Genomic DNA, 15369 nt, shown 5'->3' with positions numbered 1-15369 from the left:
AGCAACACTTAGTCGGTATATGGGGTCAGTGGTCAGAGTTCGAAACGCCGGTTCTTGAAGACAATGTTATAAGGTACAGCCAGTCGAGAGCCGGCATCACAGTGGGACATTAAAAAGACGAAACGCAAGTTTTGTTTTTCGCGGTACAAGTTCACGCTCATTATTGATGAAAAAAAAAGTGCACGCGGGGAACATATAAGAAGAATAAGAATAGAAACTCGAGTGCACAATATGGCGGCGAGTTCTAACGTGGCGCCGACCGAGAAAGCACCCCCCGCGAACACGATCATTTCTTTCGCTTCTTGGCCAGGGACCCTTGAGACTCCTGAGCCCCGCGGGACCCCTGAGGTCCCTGGGATTTGCCATCGGCGACGCTGCTCGTCCGCCTGCGCTTGGCCTTTTTGGGCGACGAGCCAGCCTCGGACGGCCTGGAGGAGGATCGCCGGTGCGCTTTCTCTTCCCCGCCGGCGTGTTCACTAGCGCCGGTTGCCGTCGCTGTGCCAGCAGGCGTCACCGAGCCAGCAGCCGTCGTCGTTCCAACAGCCGCCTCCTCTGGGGGTTCGTGGTGGGGATGATGGTGATGTTGCTGATGATGCGCTTTATTGTGCGGAGCGGCGCCGGCTGCCTCGTGGTGCCGGTGATCGGGATGATCGTCGGGCGTGAACAAAGGAACCAAAGCCGTGCAGGGTGCGTGGACGGTGGCGGCATCCGCGTCTGGCGGCTGCTCCGCGACCTCCTCGAAGCAGCGCCAGTAGTCGCGGAAACGGCTAGCCCGGAAGGAGCCCGCGGCCGCCGCCGATCCCAGCAGCTGGCTGCTCAGGCTAACCACCATGCAGAGCGTGCGGAACGGGAACTGCTGGCCGCGCTCGCTGTCGTACAGCGGCAGCCGCAGGAGTGCCGGCAGGCCGAACGCCTGCTCGCCGCACAGGAACCGCAGCACGAGGCCGGCGAAGAAGCCTGCGCGGTCGAGCCGAATGGGAGAGCGTTCATCGAGGCCGCGAGCAGATGTTCCGCGAGCCGATGTTTATGGGTCGCAACGTGAATAATGACATATATACCGAGGCTACAGGATGTGACACTGTGACTTGCCGTGCAAGTCATGTCCGCCTTTTTGTAAATTAATCCTGGTAATGTGAGAGATTTGCGCCATCTACAGCAAAGATTTTAAAGTAATTGTTACAAAAAATTTACTGGCGATTACGACACTCCCTAATCCGAAATTTGAGCGCAGCTCTATAAGAAGTGAAAGAAGCATGCGTGTGAATATTTTGTATTATGATTACAAAGGTACACGCTTTATATTTGGAAGAGAATGCTGCGAGGTTGGCGCGGTCACTCTGTCTCGTGCGGCAGATTGCAATTGAGCGGTCGCGAGAGGCAGCGCGTGGCTGACGTGTGGGCGTGATCCTCAGCAGCCGCCGCAGAGAGACCACCGCTCATGCAGCACTTGGTTTCCATATATGGTATCGGTGGATGCGCTCCGCATGCCATCGGTGAACATGCGACGGCGCGCAACTCTGGCGCCATCTCGTAGCGGTATCGCCGCAGAGCCCGTCTTGCGCGGCACTACGTTTTAGAGCGCAGCTCGTTGGCGTCCGTTCGTGGGTTTCGCGTCGTCGTCGGCGTTGTCGTCGGCCTCGTAACCAGCTCCGCCCCCCTTTCATCCCCCCAGCGCTAGCAGCGACCGACTGATACCGCTGGATGCCGCTGACGCCGCTAGAGAGTCAAGATAACGTGACTGCATAGAACACCGTCGCCGCCATGCAGAAAGAGGAGGAAAGGGTCCCCCCCCCCTCTGTTCTTGTGTGGCGGATAGGGTGCTCTTCAGTTGCCGACGCGCCGGTTATTTCACGTAGGCCCCGGCACGTCGACGAATACGTGACCACCTTCCCACGGCTAGACCTGGTTCTTAGCGCTGCGGAAGCGAGGGTACCATATTGTTTGTGTCGGCATCGGCGGCGTTGTCCCTGAAACCAACTCCGCAGCTGGGGTTGACTCACTATCGGCGTCAGCGGCATCAGTCAGTCGCTGCTATCTCTTCCCTCCTCCCTTTATCGTGTTGTCCGCTTGCTGCGCGCGCTTCTGCCCCCATCGTTTGCCGCTGGGTGTACACGCCGCCCCCCTCCCCCCTCTTCCTGCGAGTCTCCGGTTGTCAAAGCGCCGGCTCGAACTTAATTCCTTTCTTCGCTCCTCCTCCAATGCAACCCCTGTGCGGTGGCAATCAGAGAGCCAGATCGGTGGCGGCGGATCTGTATATGTGCACCGCCCGAGCCGAAATTGCCGCTGCCGTTCGCCACTGCGAAATTATCTTGCTGGTAGTAGCTGCCTACTTCGCCCCTACCGCACTCACGAAAGACGTCGTGCACTTCCTGCAACTCGCATTAACCGTCCATCGATCCACACCGATGTTAGTAGTGGGGGACTTTAATGTTGACATAAAGACAAACAGCAATTTCCTAACACTTATGCGGGAGAACATCCCGTTCCTCTCGCTCGTAACGCGTCCCACGGCTGTGACAACCTCGCGAGGCACTTGTATAGATCTCGTCTTTGAGAATCAAGCATTGGTGTACCAAGTCGAACATATATCAGTCTATTTCTCCGACCACAAAGCTTCCTTCATGACTGTCAAGAACTGTTAGTGGAGTCTTTGTTAAAGGAATACGTGTGAAAAATAAAAAAAAAATTCTGTGATAGCGCATACATGTGTTGCTCGATTTCTTTGCCTCAATCTATCGAAAAGGTGAAACAGCTTATTTGCTGCGCTCAAATTTCGCATTAGGAAGTAACGTAATCGTCGGTAATTTTTTTTTTCTCAGGTTTTCGCCACACTCTTCTCCATTTTCCTCCTCACGCTGTCTTCGCGTTTTCCATCTTTCATACGCCGCTGTGCTTCGCGTTCGCTCTTTCATCCTTCGCTGTGCTCGTTCGCTCGGTTACGCCGAGGACGCCGACGCTCAATGCAAGACCGGGCTCCTAAGAGCTGCGTTCTAAATAGTGCAGATCCAACGCACATCTTGCAATCTATGTCAACTGAAGCCTGCGTGAAGCAGCTTATAATGTTCTATAAATTTGCTCATTTCAATCCTGCGTCTTTGGCGTGAACTAAATGGTGCGCGCGCATGTGCTCGCGCGCCCCCGTGCTACGTAATGTGACAGACGCGGCCATCATCTCAAAGAGAGGGCCGACCTTAGCACAGTTAAAGTATACGTGCGATTGTGGCCTAGTGGTTAGAGCATTGGGCTGCTATGCGGGGAGGACCGAGCATCGATCCAACCATATAGGGCAAGTAGTTGAACTTCTTTTACAGCGGAGCTGTTATACGTTAGGCTCTGGCGGTTCGCGTGCCCAGGCAAAAAAAAAAAAAAAAAAGGTGGTTACCTCAGAGCTAAACGAGCTGAAGTACAAAGCAAAAGCGTATCGCCGGGTGCGCTGCAGCTGCGTTTAATCACGAGAAGTGTCAAAACGTATTGTGATAAAAAAAATATCATAACAAAAAAGTAAAACCGGAATAGACACTGTTTACTATGAATTCCGGTGTGACGTCACGGGTTCCGTAGGCAAACCATGTGACCTCATCTCAGTTCCCTTCCACCCGTACAATGGGCAGGCCGCGTGCAGTGAGGACTGCGGATGGACAGCGCGCCTATACGAAGGACACCGTCGTGAACAGAAGCGGGGATGTGCGCGGCGACGGCGGGAGGCACGTGATACGGACGAAGATCGTGCCGCAAACGCCAAGCGTGCGCACCTTTGGTTGGGTCACCTTTACCGACTACACTCCTATCGTAATTGTGGTTGATTTCATAGACGCGTCTAGGCCAGACGGAAAGTGGTTCGTGGCATTTCTTTTGGAAATGCTCAAACAACAGTGTGCCCACGACGCGCCATCGATCTTGTATAGACCTCACATTGGATATGAATAGTACCAGTGTCGCCCCAGAGACACTGGCCGTAAATCATAGCGATCATAAAGCGATAGTTACGTTGGTACGTGACCAAATATTAAATCCAAAAAGCAAACAAAAGAAGGTTAAAAATAAAAAAGGCATTAAGTACACAATTTAATAAAACAACAGAAAAGTCCCGAAAAAAAAAACTAAATTCATTGTGGTACGTGTCTTTTATATTCAATCAACGTATTTATTATCGCAATATTTATCACCATATATACAGCTCCGCTGGTCATCCACCTTCCCAGAGTGGAATTACTGAATCTTTTTTAAAATGTGAGCTATATTAAATTGCGTCAGCTGTCGACGAAGGCGGGCGTTAGGCGGGCGCGAAGCTCCTTGAAGGTGGTCTATGACGCGCCGACAGTAAGAGTCGGCAAGTTGATGAGATTGGAAGAATCTGTTGTCGTGTGTAGCCATCTCATCTACAGTGGCGAACGAGAAAGCATGTGAAGAGGGGCCGTGAGAAAGCTTGTCAGGATGGTAGTTGGAGGTCCATTGCATGGTGTCGTAGGAAGCGGACAGCGAGAAAGCGCGTCTGCATCCTGGTGTTTTTTTCCGCACTTCTAGGTAATAGTAAAGTCGTATTCTTGCAGACGAAGGATCCACCGACCAAGTCGTCCAGACAAGTTCTTCAGTGTCGAAAGCCAGCATAATGCATGATGGTCTGTAACGATGGTGAAATGGCGGCCGTGAAGATAAAGTCGAAACTTCTGCACAGACCAAACAATAGCTAGGCATTCCTGCTCCGTGATGGAGAAATTCTTTTCGGCGTTCGTGAGAACGCGACTTGCGTACGCGGCGACTCTCTCACCTAAAGTGTCGTCTCGCTGTAGGATAATGCCACCAATGCCGTGACCTCTGGCATCCGTATGCAGGAAGGCAGGAGCAGCTTCATCAAAATGGTGAAGTACTGGTTCAGATGTGAGAGCGCGCTTTAGATGGGCGAACGCTGATTCACATTCGGGAGACCACACAAAGGGAACATTAGAACCCAGTAATTTGCGCAGAGGTGACGCTATTGAGGCGAAGTCTCATATGAATCGGCGAAAATAGGATGCGAGGCATAGGAAACTGCGCAAATCTTTGGTCTTTTAGGGACGACGGAAGTGCCGAACTGCCGAAACTTTGTCAGGATCTGAACGAATGCCGTCTTCGCTCACAATGTGACCTAATACCTTGATCGTCTTGCTCGCAAAATGGCATTTCTTGGTGTTTAGCTGAAGTCCAGCGTTGGCAAGGCATGTGAGAACTTCATCCAGACGTTTCAGCTGCTGAGAGAAGGTTGACGAGAAAACAACAATATCGTCCAGATAGCACAAGCAAGTCTTCCACTTCTGGCCACGAAGAACTGTGTCAATCATGCGCTCGAACGTTGCGGGCGCATTGCAGAGGCCGAATGGCATGACATTAAACTCGTAGAGCCCGTCATGGAGAAGTACTCGGCACCCTGCAGGGAATCCAAGGCATCGTATATTCGCGGTATAGGGTATACATATCCTTGCGTGTGATCTTGTTAAGTGCTCGGTAGTCGATACCAAATCGAACAGAGCCGTCTTTTTTACGAACCATAACAACGGGAGATGACCAAGGGCTAGCAGAGGGGTGTATTATGTTCCGTTGGAGCATGTCGGTGACGTTCTCGTCAATGACTTTCCTCTCGGCTAGCGATACGCGATACGGTCTACGGCGCACGATGGATGTGCCATCTGTCTCTATCCGATGCGTCGTAATCGAAGTTTTCCCCACGAAGACGAATGCGCGTCAAACGAAGCTTCATGTTTTTGGAGCAAAGCAAGCAACTGTTGTGACTGCGAAGGTGTCAGGTCTGAACTGATGGCAGCTGCAAGAGCTGAAGGAGATGCGGCCAAGGAACTTCAGAGGAAGCTGCTTTAAAGGAAACAACAGAGATAGACTCCGATTCAGTGGCGCAAGCCAATGTAGTGCCTTTAGGGATGAGAATCTTTTCGGATGTCGGGTTTGTAGCGCAGAGAAGTGCAGAGCCATGATCAAACCGAACCAGCCCTGATGCAAAGGCTATCCCTCTTGCGAGGCAGCGTGCAGATGGTAATACGAGCACGTCGCGGCAGTCAATGACATCAGACGTGATAGTAACAATGTTTTGATGTCGAGGTGGTAGCGCGGTATCTTCTGCAGCAAGCAAGTGAAGTGGTGCGTCATCTGCATGAATAGGTCGTGTCGGTCATGTGGAGAATGCGTTGCCCGCAGCAGATGGAAGCGGAGGCCGTAGAAAGAAAATCCCATCCCAATATGAGCTGCTGGGCACAGGAACTTAGCACTGCAAATTGCACGTAACGCAGAAGTCCGTCGATGGAAATACGAGCAGTGCACATGGCGGTAGGTCGAATGGCGGCCCCTTGAGCAGCGAGTAGCGTAGGTCCATCATAGGGGGTCGTAACTCTCCGGAGTCGCGAACACAATGCACGTTGAATAACTGAAACACTAGCACCAGTGTCTATCAAAGCTTCGACTTGTACACCTTCTACTACAACCAATGTCATATTGCACGGACGCCATGGAGGAATTTCTGTCCTGTCGTTAGATGCAACTTTTCCTCTAAAAGCTGCATAATTCAGTTTTCCGGACGACGCTCGGCGAATTGAGAAGCAGGTCTCAGCGGAGACGTAGAGCGGCGAAGGGGTCACGGCGATCGGCGTCTCGCAGGACGATACGTCGGAACCGTCTCGGATGCTACAGTAGGTGATGGAGAGCGGCCGTGCGGTGGAGCATAAGGACGGCGTTGGTCATGCAGGCTCCCTAGACGTTGGAATGTAGCTCCGGGCGAAAAGTCATCCCGTTCGTATGCGTCATATCTGCGACGCTCGTCTTGCTGGCGCTTGCGGCAAAAACTTGCTATGTGGCCATGATAGCCGCAGTAGTAGCAGATGGGACGAGGAGGACGCCACTGCGGATAGCTGGTTTGGGTAGGTGCGCCGGTGGTCATGGAAGCCATGTGGATCGGCGTTGGTTTTTGAGGCATCGGTGGAACGATGCCTGGAGTAACTGCGGCTACTTGTGTGTACGTTGGTGGGGCCCGAGGGGTTAGAGGGTCCGTGTACGCTGCACAAGCCATGGACGCCAATTCCTCCTTGACAACGTCTCGCAGATTGGTATCTGATACATGAGAAGGCATAGGTGCTACGGCGAGGCCAAAATACTGTAGCTCTTCACGTATTATTGTGCGGATCATTGCTCGTAATGTGGGGTCGTCGGCGGTAGTGGTTGCAGTGGTGTCTGGCTGCAACCGTACTGATTCGAGTTCGTCGAGGCGCTGGCAAATAGCGACGATATCAGCGACGGTAGCGGGGTTCTTGATGGCTAAGGCATTGAAAGCGACAGCTCCGATGCCTTTGAGGATATGGCGAACCCGGTCTCATGCGGTCATGGCCGTGTTCACGCGGCGACAAAGAGCAAGCACATCCTCGATATACGACGTATAAGAATCTCCGAGTTGTTGCTTGCGAGTGTCGAGCGTCTTTCTTGTGAGGGCGGAACGAACAGCCGGTGTGCCGAAGATTTAGCGGAGCTGCTGTTTGAAAGCACTCCAGTTCGTGAAATCAAGCTCATGGTTGAAAAACCAAGTCTTCGCTACTCCTGTGAGATAAAAGGCGACGTGCCGTAGCTTGGACGCATCGTCCCAACGGTTAGCCGAACTCTATATATGTGTACTATATATATATATATATATATATATATATATATATATATATATATATACTGTAATGAAGCAGACGAGCCCCTGTGTATGTGCTGACTGAAGAGGAAGACGAAGGACCGTACCGTGATCGCGAGCGAGCCCCGTGCTACGGGCAGCCCTTGCAGTGCCTTGAGATACGTAGCGTTCCACAACGTTGTGGACGACAATAGAGAGAGAGAGAGAGAGAGAGAGGTGAAGGAATAAATAGAAGGAAATAAATTTCTGGCTTCGCCACTGCTGTTCAGCATCGGATAAACTTAAAGGATTTTTGTTTTTGACATTGTAGAGCGGCACATTCCCAGTGGCACATACCTAGTTATCCAAGATGATGAATGAACATCAAAGATGTTCATTCAAGACCAGCACAGATTGAGGGGCATATATATATATATACCCAGGGCTCCGAGACAGCTTCAAAGAGATTCATTGAAGAGCGGTACATACCCAGTCCCACATTTACAGCGACCAATGTCGACGTAACATAGGTTCGTTGAAGAGGGGCACTTATGTACACGCTCCAGTGACCCAAGTTGGTCTGCCGCTTGGTTTCGAACGCTGTTCTCTTAACAAAGCAGCCCGATACGCTACCCATTATACCATGGAGTACAGAGTGAACAGTGCGTGAAGTATGTAAGAATGCGAACGCATTAAAAGAGAACTAAATAAAGTCGCACTTTCGCCCGAAAGGCGAAGCGTCTGTTGCAATAGCAAATTAGTAGACAGCTATACGAAGTAAGGATAGTAGTTTCATCAGCCGTATAAACTTGGAAACATTCGCTTGCTAACTGAATTAACAAGCACGGTGTCAGCATGTTCAGGCAGATATGAACGCAGCACACTCAATGACCGCAGACACTCGCTGTCAGAACGCTGACGTGAGGAAGCGTGGTAGCAGCTGTGAGCGAAGTGACCTTCGTGCTGTCTATCGCTTCAACGCTAACTGAGCGGCGAGAACACAGCATGCACAAAGGTATGAGGCGTCTACAGATAGCTTTCAAGATACGGCGCGCTGCCGCGCAAAGTACACAGTTGCTGGCGGACTAGAAGCCACCCCCCTTCCCTCTCTCCCGCGCTGCCTCCTCGTTTTCCTTCACATATGGAGCGCGAGATTGACCCGCGATCGTCAGTTCGCCTTGCGCCCTGTCGCGAAGTACGCAGTTGCTGCCAAGCACACCGCCGCCCCACCTCCCTTGCCTCTCTCTCTCCCATGTCCCCACGGCCTTTCGCGCGACAGAAGACGGCACGTTTGCTCTGCGCTTTCCTAATGCGCGCGCGCCACATTGTGCCGCGATCGTCGGCTCATCGCGTGCATTCACTCGCAGGTAAAGCATACGGCACGTGGCGACGGTTTTATCGAAGAACGTTGGTCTTTATATAGAACATCATGGCGTCGGCGACGGCAAAAATACTCCCGTAGTGTCTATACAATTGCTACCGGAATAGAAAGAAGAACCCTCACCGAGGACCGATCCGTAGGCGTTGGTCCTGTGACGCAGAAAGAATAAGGCGACAAACTGCGGGAAGAGCAGCACGTAAACCAGGTCCGACGATAGCGCCCACAGGGAGAACACCGAGCTCACCCTGAGGGCCATGGACGTCGCCACCGCGCCTACGAAGCAGACCATGCAGCGAAGCACCACGCACACTTCCATGTCCGTGGCCTGAAGTGAGAGAGGGAAGCATGTCGCGGGTCAACAGTGACAGAGTGCGGTTACCAAATTTTCGCGTCATAATTTTAATGCGATTAACATTCTTAGGATGCTGCTGGTGTTTGTAACCATTTCCCGCCAACTTTGGTCTCTAGGTGGTACATGGTCGAATTGGCAGATAGCATCGGGGTGCTGTGGTGAGGGAACCGGATTCGAAACTGACTGTCGGAGCAACTTGGACATCTGGCCAAGAGACACAGGGTTATGTCGCCCTTCAGTGAACATCTTTCACGTCAACTTGGGCGGCTGAGTATATGTCAATGGGTACGTGCCTGCCTTCAATAAATCTCTTTCACGCCAACTGAGGTCTCTGAGCATACGCCGCTGGGTTTGTGCCACAGTTCAAGGAACCTCTTTGACACCAGGTTGGGTCACCGGGCATGTGGCACTAGGCATGGGCCATTCTTCAATGACAAAAACAAATCCTTTCAATTTGTCGAGCGCTGGGCGCAATCAATGACGCGTCATATGTATTCAGAGAAGATTGTCTCAATAGATAATCACTCACGCGCCACGCTCGGGCTTTGCGGCGGGGCTGCCAGGTGGCGCCGCGAGCGGGGAGCCTGACTGCATACACAGCTCATACGGGACGTGTTTCGACAGTGCCAATACGGTGGGTTGCTATACTGCTTCAATGTTAATCGCATTAACGTAAACATTCCTCGTGAGATGGGGTCGGCCAGCATATTTTTTATTTACTTTTTGTTTTTTCGCTCACTTTTATTCTGAAGCAATATTTCAAAACTGTATTTTCGCTAAGTTCGCGGTTAAGGGTTTGTTGCCTGAAGAGAAGGTCAAGGCTCGGAACTTCAACCGTTTCTACGGAAGATGGCGCCGAAACACCTGTGGCGGTATCTGCCCCTGACGTCATGGTTTTCTATAGAATGTTTCGCATTCGGGCCGCCAGAAACGCATTAAATTTCTTGAAAGTTGCTAAGTTAATTGTTTGTCCCCTTTGACATACAAACTACGCTTACTGGTGAATAGATAGATGGAATAACTTTATTCAAGTTCATTAGGTCGGGCTAGTTTTCTAGCCCGAAGCGGGCTGCTCCCACGTTGGGACCGAAAGGCCTAGCCTTTCGGCCGCTTCGCGGGCCCGTTGGACTGCCCATAGTTGTTGTTCTAGTGTGAGACTGCGTAGAACTGCGTCCCGCCGCTCTTCAGTGTCGTCCTTGTCGCTGCGTAACGCGGAGCAACGCCACAGCATATGACTAAGATCTATGGTGTCGTTACATTTATCGCATGTTGTAGGAGTAGAAAACTCCGGACATACCTTCTTGATTAATATCGGGTTCGGATAGGTTCTTGTTTGAAAGAGTCTTAGCGTAGTGATCTGAGCTCTATTTAGGTTACTGCGGTGTAAAGGAAGAAATAACTGAGATCGCACATGCATCGTTGAAATTCATGACGTCATGGCAGACTGGTACAGGAACAACAAGGAAATCGTAGATCATTACAAAGCCGAAAGAAAAAACTTTCCGCCTCCACATCGGTCTCTCTCTTCGGAGGACGCTCGCAGATGGCGGCGCCTCCATGGAAGCAATTATACATCGCCACATTGGATCTACTTCACTCAGACGAGGGACTGTAACGACGCCATCTGCAAAATTTGTAAGGAGAAAGGTACGCTAGACCATGTATTATGGGAGTGTGCTCGCTCCCCAGGGGCCGAGGAAAAGATTGACAGTAGAGAAGCCTGGGAGGCCTTGCTTCAGAGCGAGGCTGAAGACGACCAGCGTCGAGCAATCCGCCTGGCCGTTGAGCCCGTGAAGACTCACCGTCCTCAATGCGCGGGGACTGCTCTGTCCCCGCCCCCACCCCCCCTACCTGCGTGTAGGGTAAGAGGCGGGCACCGCAGCTTGGTGGAATAATAAAGTTTTCAATCAATCAATCAATCAATCAATCAATCAATCAATCAATCAATCAATCAATCAATCAATCAATCAATCAATCAATCAATCAATCAATCAATCAATCAATCAATCAATCAATCAATGCAGCGTTGCGTCTTTTCTAGGTTAAAATGCTTCCTGTCACGGTAAGGGTTGTTCTTTATTTTTTAATATTATAAGAGTGTTGTTCTCCAATTCAGTTACACTTATTTTTCTCTTTAGCGTTCGTCTTTGAGACCCGTCATGAGACTTCAGCATGCTGTTTTATTGCCAGCTTTCAAGAATTTCGCCATTCGCTTTTGTTTAACGATTTTCGTATTTTTGCTTGAAACTAGCTCGCCGAGAGGTCGTGGATTGTGACGGCGTCTTTTAAAGCCTAGTTAACTGTTTTTACTACTGTATTGTATTAAAAAAAAAGCCAAACACTGAAGTTAGCAAGCGTCAATAATATTTATTTAGCTACAGTGGCTCAAACACGAAAAAAAAAAAAAAGAAATACTTTGACATTTGTTACCTCACCGTGACGTACCGGTGATCGTGTTTCTGCCACAGTCGGTATTAACTTAATTTTCTCTCTTCGGTAATCAACCTACAAGCGCGGAATTAACGAAAGTAGAGTTTCTCAAACATATTTTTATCACTCTAGGCCCATTGGGCGTTTCTCTTTACTGCCCCCTTCAAAGTAACTACCTTTTTTTCGACGAGAATTAAAAGGGGCGGATTACGATACACGATTACCGCGGTGTAAAGGCGCATGCTCGTAACGTATATACGTGGCGACCTCACCGCGGGCCTCAGAATGATGTGGTAGATGTTTCTCGTGATGAGCTGCGAGGCGCTGAGCATCGACGAGTCGACGGACGACATGACGGCGGCCGTGATGGCGAGCTGGCCCAGCACGGCCACGAACTTGGGCGTCATGTAGTGCAGCGCGAGAGGCAGCACCTTGTGGCGCTCTCCCTCCGCGAGGTTGAACGGACCCTGGTAGCCTGCCGCCGTGAAATCTGAACGGATGACGCAGCGTGCGCAGGTTACTCTCTCTATACTCTGGAAAGAGCCCTGCCGTAGTGTAGTTCCGACACGTTGATCAGGCGGGGCAGACAAAACGGGACTAAAGGAAAGACGAGAACGTGGCAACTGGTACACTGGTCGCGCTACGGAAGAAGGAAAAAAAAAAAACGGAGTTAGAAAGAACAGGACAGGAAGGACGAGTAAAGAGACCAGGGTCGGCTTGCACGTACATTTAACAACGAATATAATGACGAATTTAGGAACGCATTCTTAAATTTTCCATAAACAACGCCTAGTCCGCACAAGAGCGCATTCTCAAATTCCTTATTATTTTCGGTATTAAACGTTCGCCCAAGCCGCCCCAGGAACGCGTCCTCCCTGTGCTGTTCTCTTTCAATCTCCGATTTTTTTTTGTTTCTTCGGGAGAGCTGGAAAGGAATCAGTTACCAGAAATCCAACTAGCCCCAGCTTTCTTCCAAAAAAAAAAAAATAATAAACCGATATGGCCGCTCCGAAACAAGAGTGCTGATTAGCCTAAATCTAGCCCGAATCAGCACTTTTGCACAATGTTTCCGTGTCCTGAATTTATTTTTCTTGTTAAATGAGGGACCTAAACCTTGCCCCCCCCCCTCCCCCGCCCACAAAAAGGATTTACCGCGAAACTTTATAATCTAACATAAAAGCTTTTCTACAACCAGTTTTGGTTTTGTTTCCCAGGGAGTGACCGTGTCGTGACGTCACTGAGGAGGAGACAGCCACGCGGAAGAAGGACAACGTGACGTTTTGACACTCGCTCCGGCTCGCTCGAACGTCTGCCACGCTGCTGTATCGTCCCCCCACGACGAGTGCTCACCCGTCAGCGAACGAGAAGACGGCGCCGCGGTAGTTCATTTGGTTAGAGCATCGCACGCGTTATGCGAAGACGTGAGATCGTCACCCCCCCCTGCGAGAAGTTTTTTCATCCACGTTCCATTCCATTAATCTATCCATTTCTTTATTTCATTTAGTAGGTTCAAGTAATATCCCGTGTGCTGTCCTTGGTGTCTTTGTTGGCTTCTTAAGATATCACCCATCACTAAAGTACTTTACTGAAATCCATTGACCACACTGAAAGCGGCAGGGCCTTCTACGCAGTGCTATGATCACGCGCACGCTCAGTTGGGCACCGCCGAATTCAGCGACCTTCGCGCGAAATCGATGTGTTAAGCGCTTTCTTCGTCGAATGGCTAAGTAGCATTATATCTCCCTTCAATATCGCCTTCACGGGTTTGTCCTTGTCGCGACGCGATCGTCGCAGTGAATCCTTTTCTGTACGCGTTATTGGCGTTATTTAGCTCGTTGTTCCAGCTGTTTCGAGGTCGGCCGCGAAGCACTAGCTCGGCTTATTCCCGTGCTGCTTACGGGTTTTAGTCAGAATCTCCTATTTCTGGTTCTTCGCTTCAGCTACAAGTGTTGGTCAAACAGCTGTGCAGGCTTGGCAGAATCCACGTTCTTTTTTTTTTATAACTTTGCTACCAAAGCGACAAGACCACTTCGTTCTGATCATAGCGAGAGTTTTTCAGGCAGAAAACGGCTGAAATGACGCTGCGCTGTAGGTGGTAATTTCGGCTTGACGGGACAGCTCTTAAAACGAATTTGCGTCACGGGACGTGCTCCCCGGTACACGCACGGGCGCAAACGGTGCGAACAGGGTTTCGATGCGGGATGCCCCGATTTTCTCGCTCGCCCGAGTTTGCTCGATGGCATTCGGTGAACGAAGATGGCACGGAACACGCGAAAGCAGCAGGCAATAAAATGTCGAGATGAAGCCGCGTACATCAACACGAGGGCACCTGAATCATCGTTTCAAACACAGAGAGCAATGTTATTGGTAACAACGCAATACCGCAATACCGTGACCGACCCTTCTGCGCAAGCCGCTTACCACCACATTTATGGGGCATGTCGCGGGCGCGTCTCCCTCTTGCGGACATTATCTGACTGTCCACCGTCAAATTCGAACATAGCAGACGTGGCGCATTCTCCCACCAACCCTGCCGTTGCTTTAGAATACGATAGTAGATTACAAACGAGAGAAGAACGGTAGCCGAGGGGCCCGATTTTGTTAAACACGACCATGTAGATCCAACAAACAACGAAGACAAGGCAAGTATCGGGGAAATGAGCTGTGGTCGAAACTGGAATGTACAAAATAATGAAGAATGCGGAATGAAAGCGGACGAAAAGATAACGTGTCGCCGGCGGGAGCCAGCGACCCGCTACACGCCAGATATACGGCAAAGCCGCGAGACGTACTGCAACTCTTGGCCCGAGCACCGATGATGATCGGCGGGAGGGCCAGGAAGCAGCAGCCTGCCGCCGCCAAGTACGAGAGCATCTTTGCGGTGAACACGGACTCGGCGCAGAGCACGCGTTGGAAGTATACCTGCGTAAAGAAAAAAGAAACAAGGAAAAGAAATGTTGATTGATTCATCGAATGATTCATGAGGCCTAGTGTCCCGAAAGGAGACCGGGGCTATGTGAGACGCCATTGTGGAGCTTTCCGGATTAATTTACACCACCCCGGGGAGTTCATTTAACGTGCACCTAAATCTAAGTTACGCGAGCATTATTGTACGAATGTCCGCTACGCTTGATCCGGCGATCAGATTGAGGATCGAGGACACAGCTCGCCGCTATCGTTGTGCTTTCGGCGTCAAATGTCATTTTTTTCTTTAATGGACGCCAGTTTGTCCAACAGAGACATTAATTACATAGTTTTGGCACTGTCTTGCTGTTCACCGTCGCCGTAACGCAACGATAGCGACCTATTTCTCACGCATAATTATTTAAATTGTGCACTTTTACGGGTGAAAAAGAAAAGCACGATCCGATTATGAGGCACGCCTTAGTGATGGTCTCCGGATCAATTTTGATCCCCTGGATTTCTGAAACGCGCGCAAAAAATCGAAGTGGTTGAGCATTTTTTTTTTTTTTTGCACTTCGCCTATATCCAAATTCGGCCGACGTGGCCGGATATCGAACCCTCGACCATGTGCTTTATACCTTTATCGTCGTTCTATACCTTCTTTTGTCCTTGTCT

At 50.6% G+C, this 15369-nt stretch overlaps 1 protein-coding gene across 1 annotated transcript in view; it reads right to left on the bottom strand.

The window, feature by feature from the left end:
* Window positions 1-286: 286 nt before the first annotated feature.
* LOC126540869 (high-affinity choline transporter 1-like) overlaps window positions 287-15369 on the bottom strand; it is a 37572-nt gene continuing 22489 nt past the window's right edge. The window contains exons 7-10 of the mRNA XM_072286188.1: window positions 14583-14712; window positions 12063-12280; window positions 9132-9333; window positions 287-957 (exon numbers count right to left, since the gene is read on the bottom strand). Coding sequence (XP_072142289.1) covers window positions 287-957; window positions 9132-9333; window positions 12063-12280; window positions 14583-14712 — 1221 coding nt within the window. The remainder of the gene's footprint in view (window positions 958-9131; window positions 9334-12062; window positions 12281-14582; window positions 14713-15369) is intronic.

Source organism: Dermacentor andersoni, chromosome 2 (genome assembly GCF_023375885.2).
Source record: "Dermacentor andersoni chromosome 2, qqDerAnde1_hic_scaffold, whole genome shotgun sequence".
Taxonomy (NCBI): domain Eukaryota; kingdom Metazoa; phylum Arthropoda; class Arachnida; order Ixodida; family Ixodidae; genus Dermacentor; species Dermacentor andersoni.
Note: the sequence above shows the minus strand (reverse complement) of the source record. Positions and strands in the feature narration are given on the sequence as shown.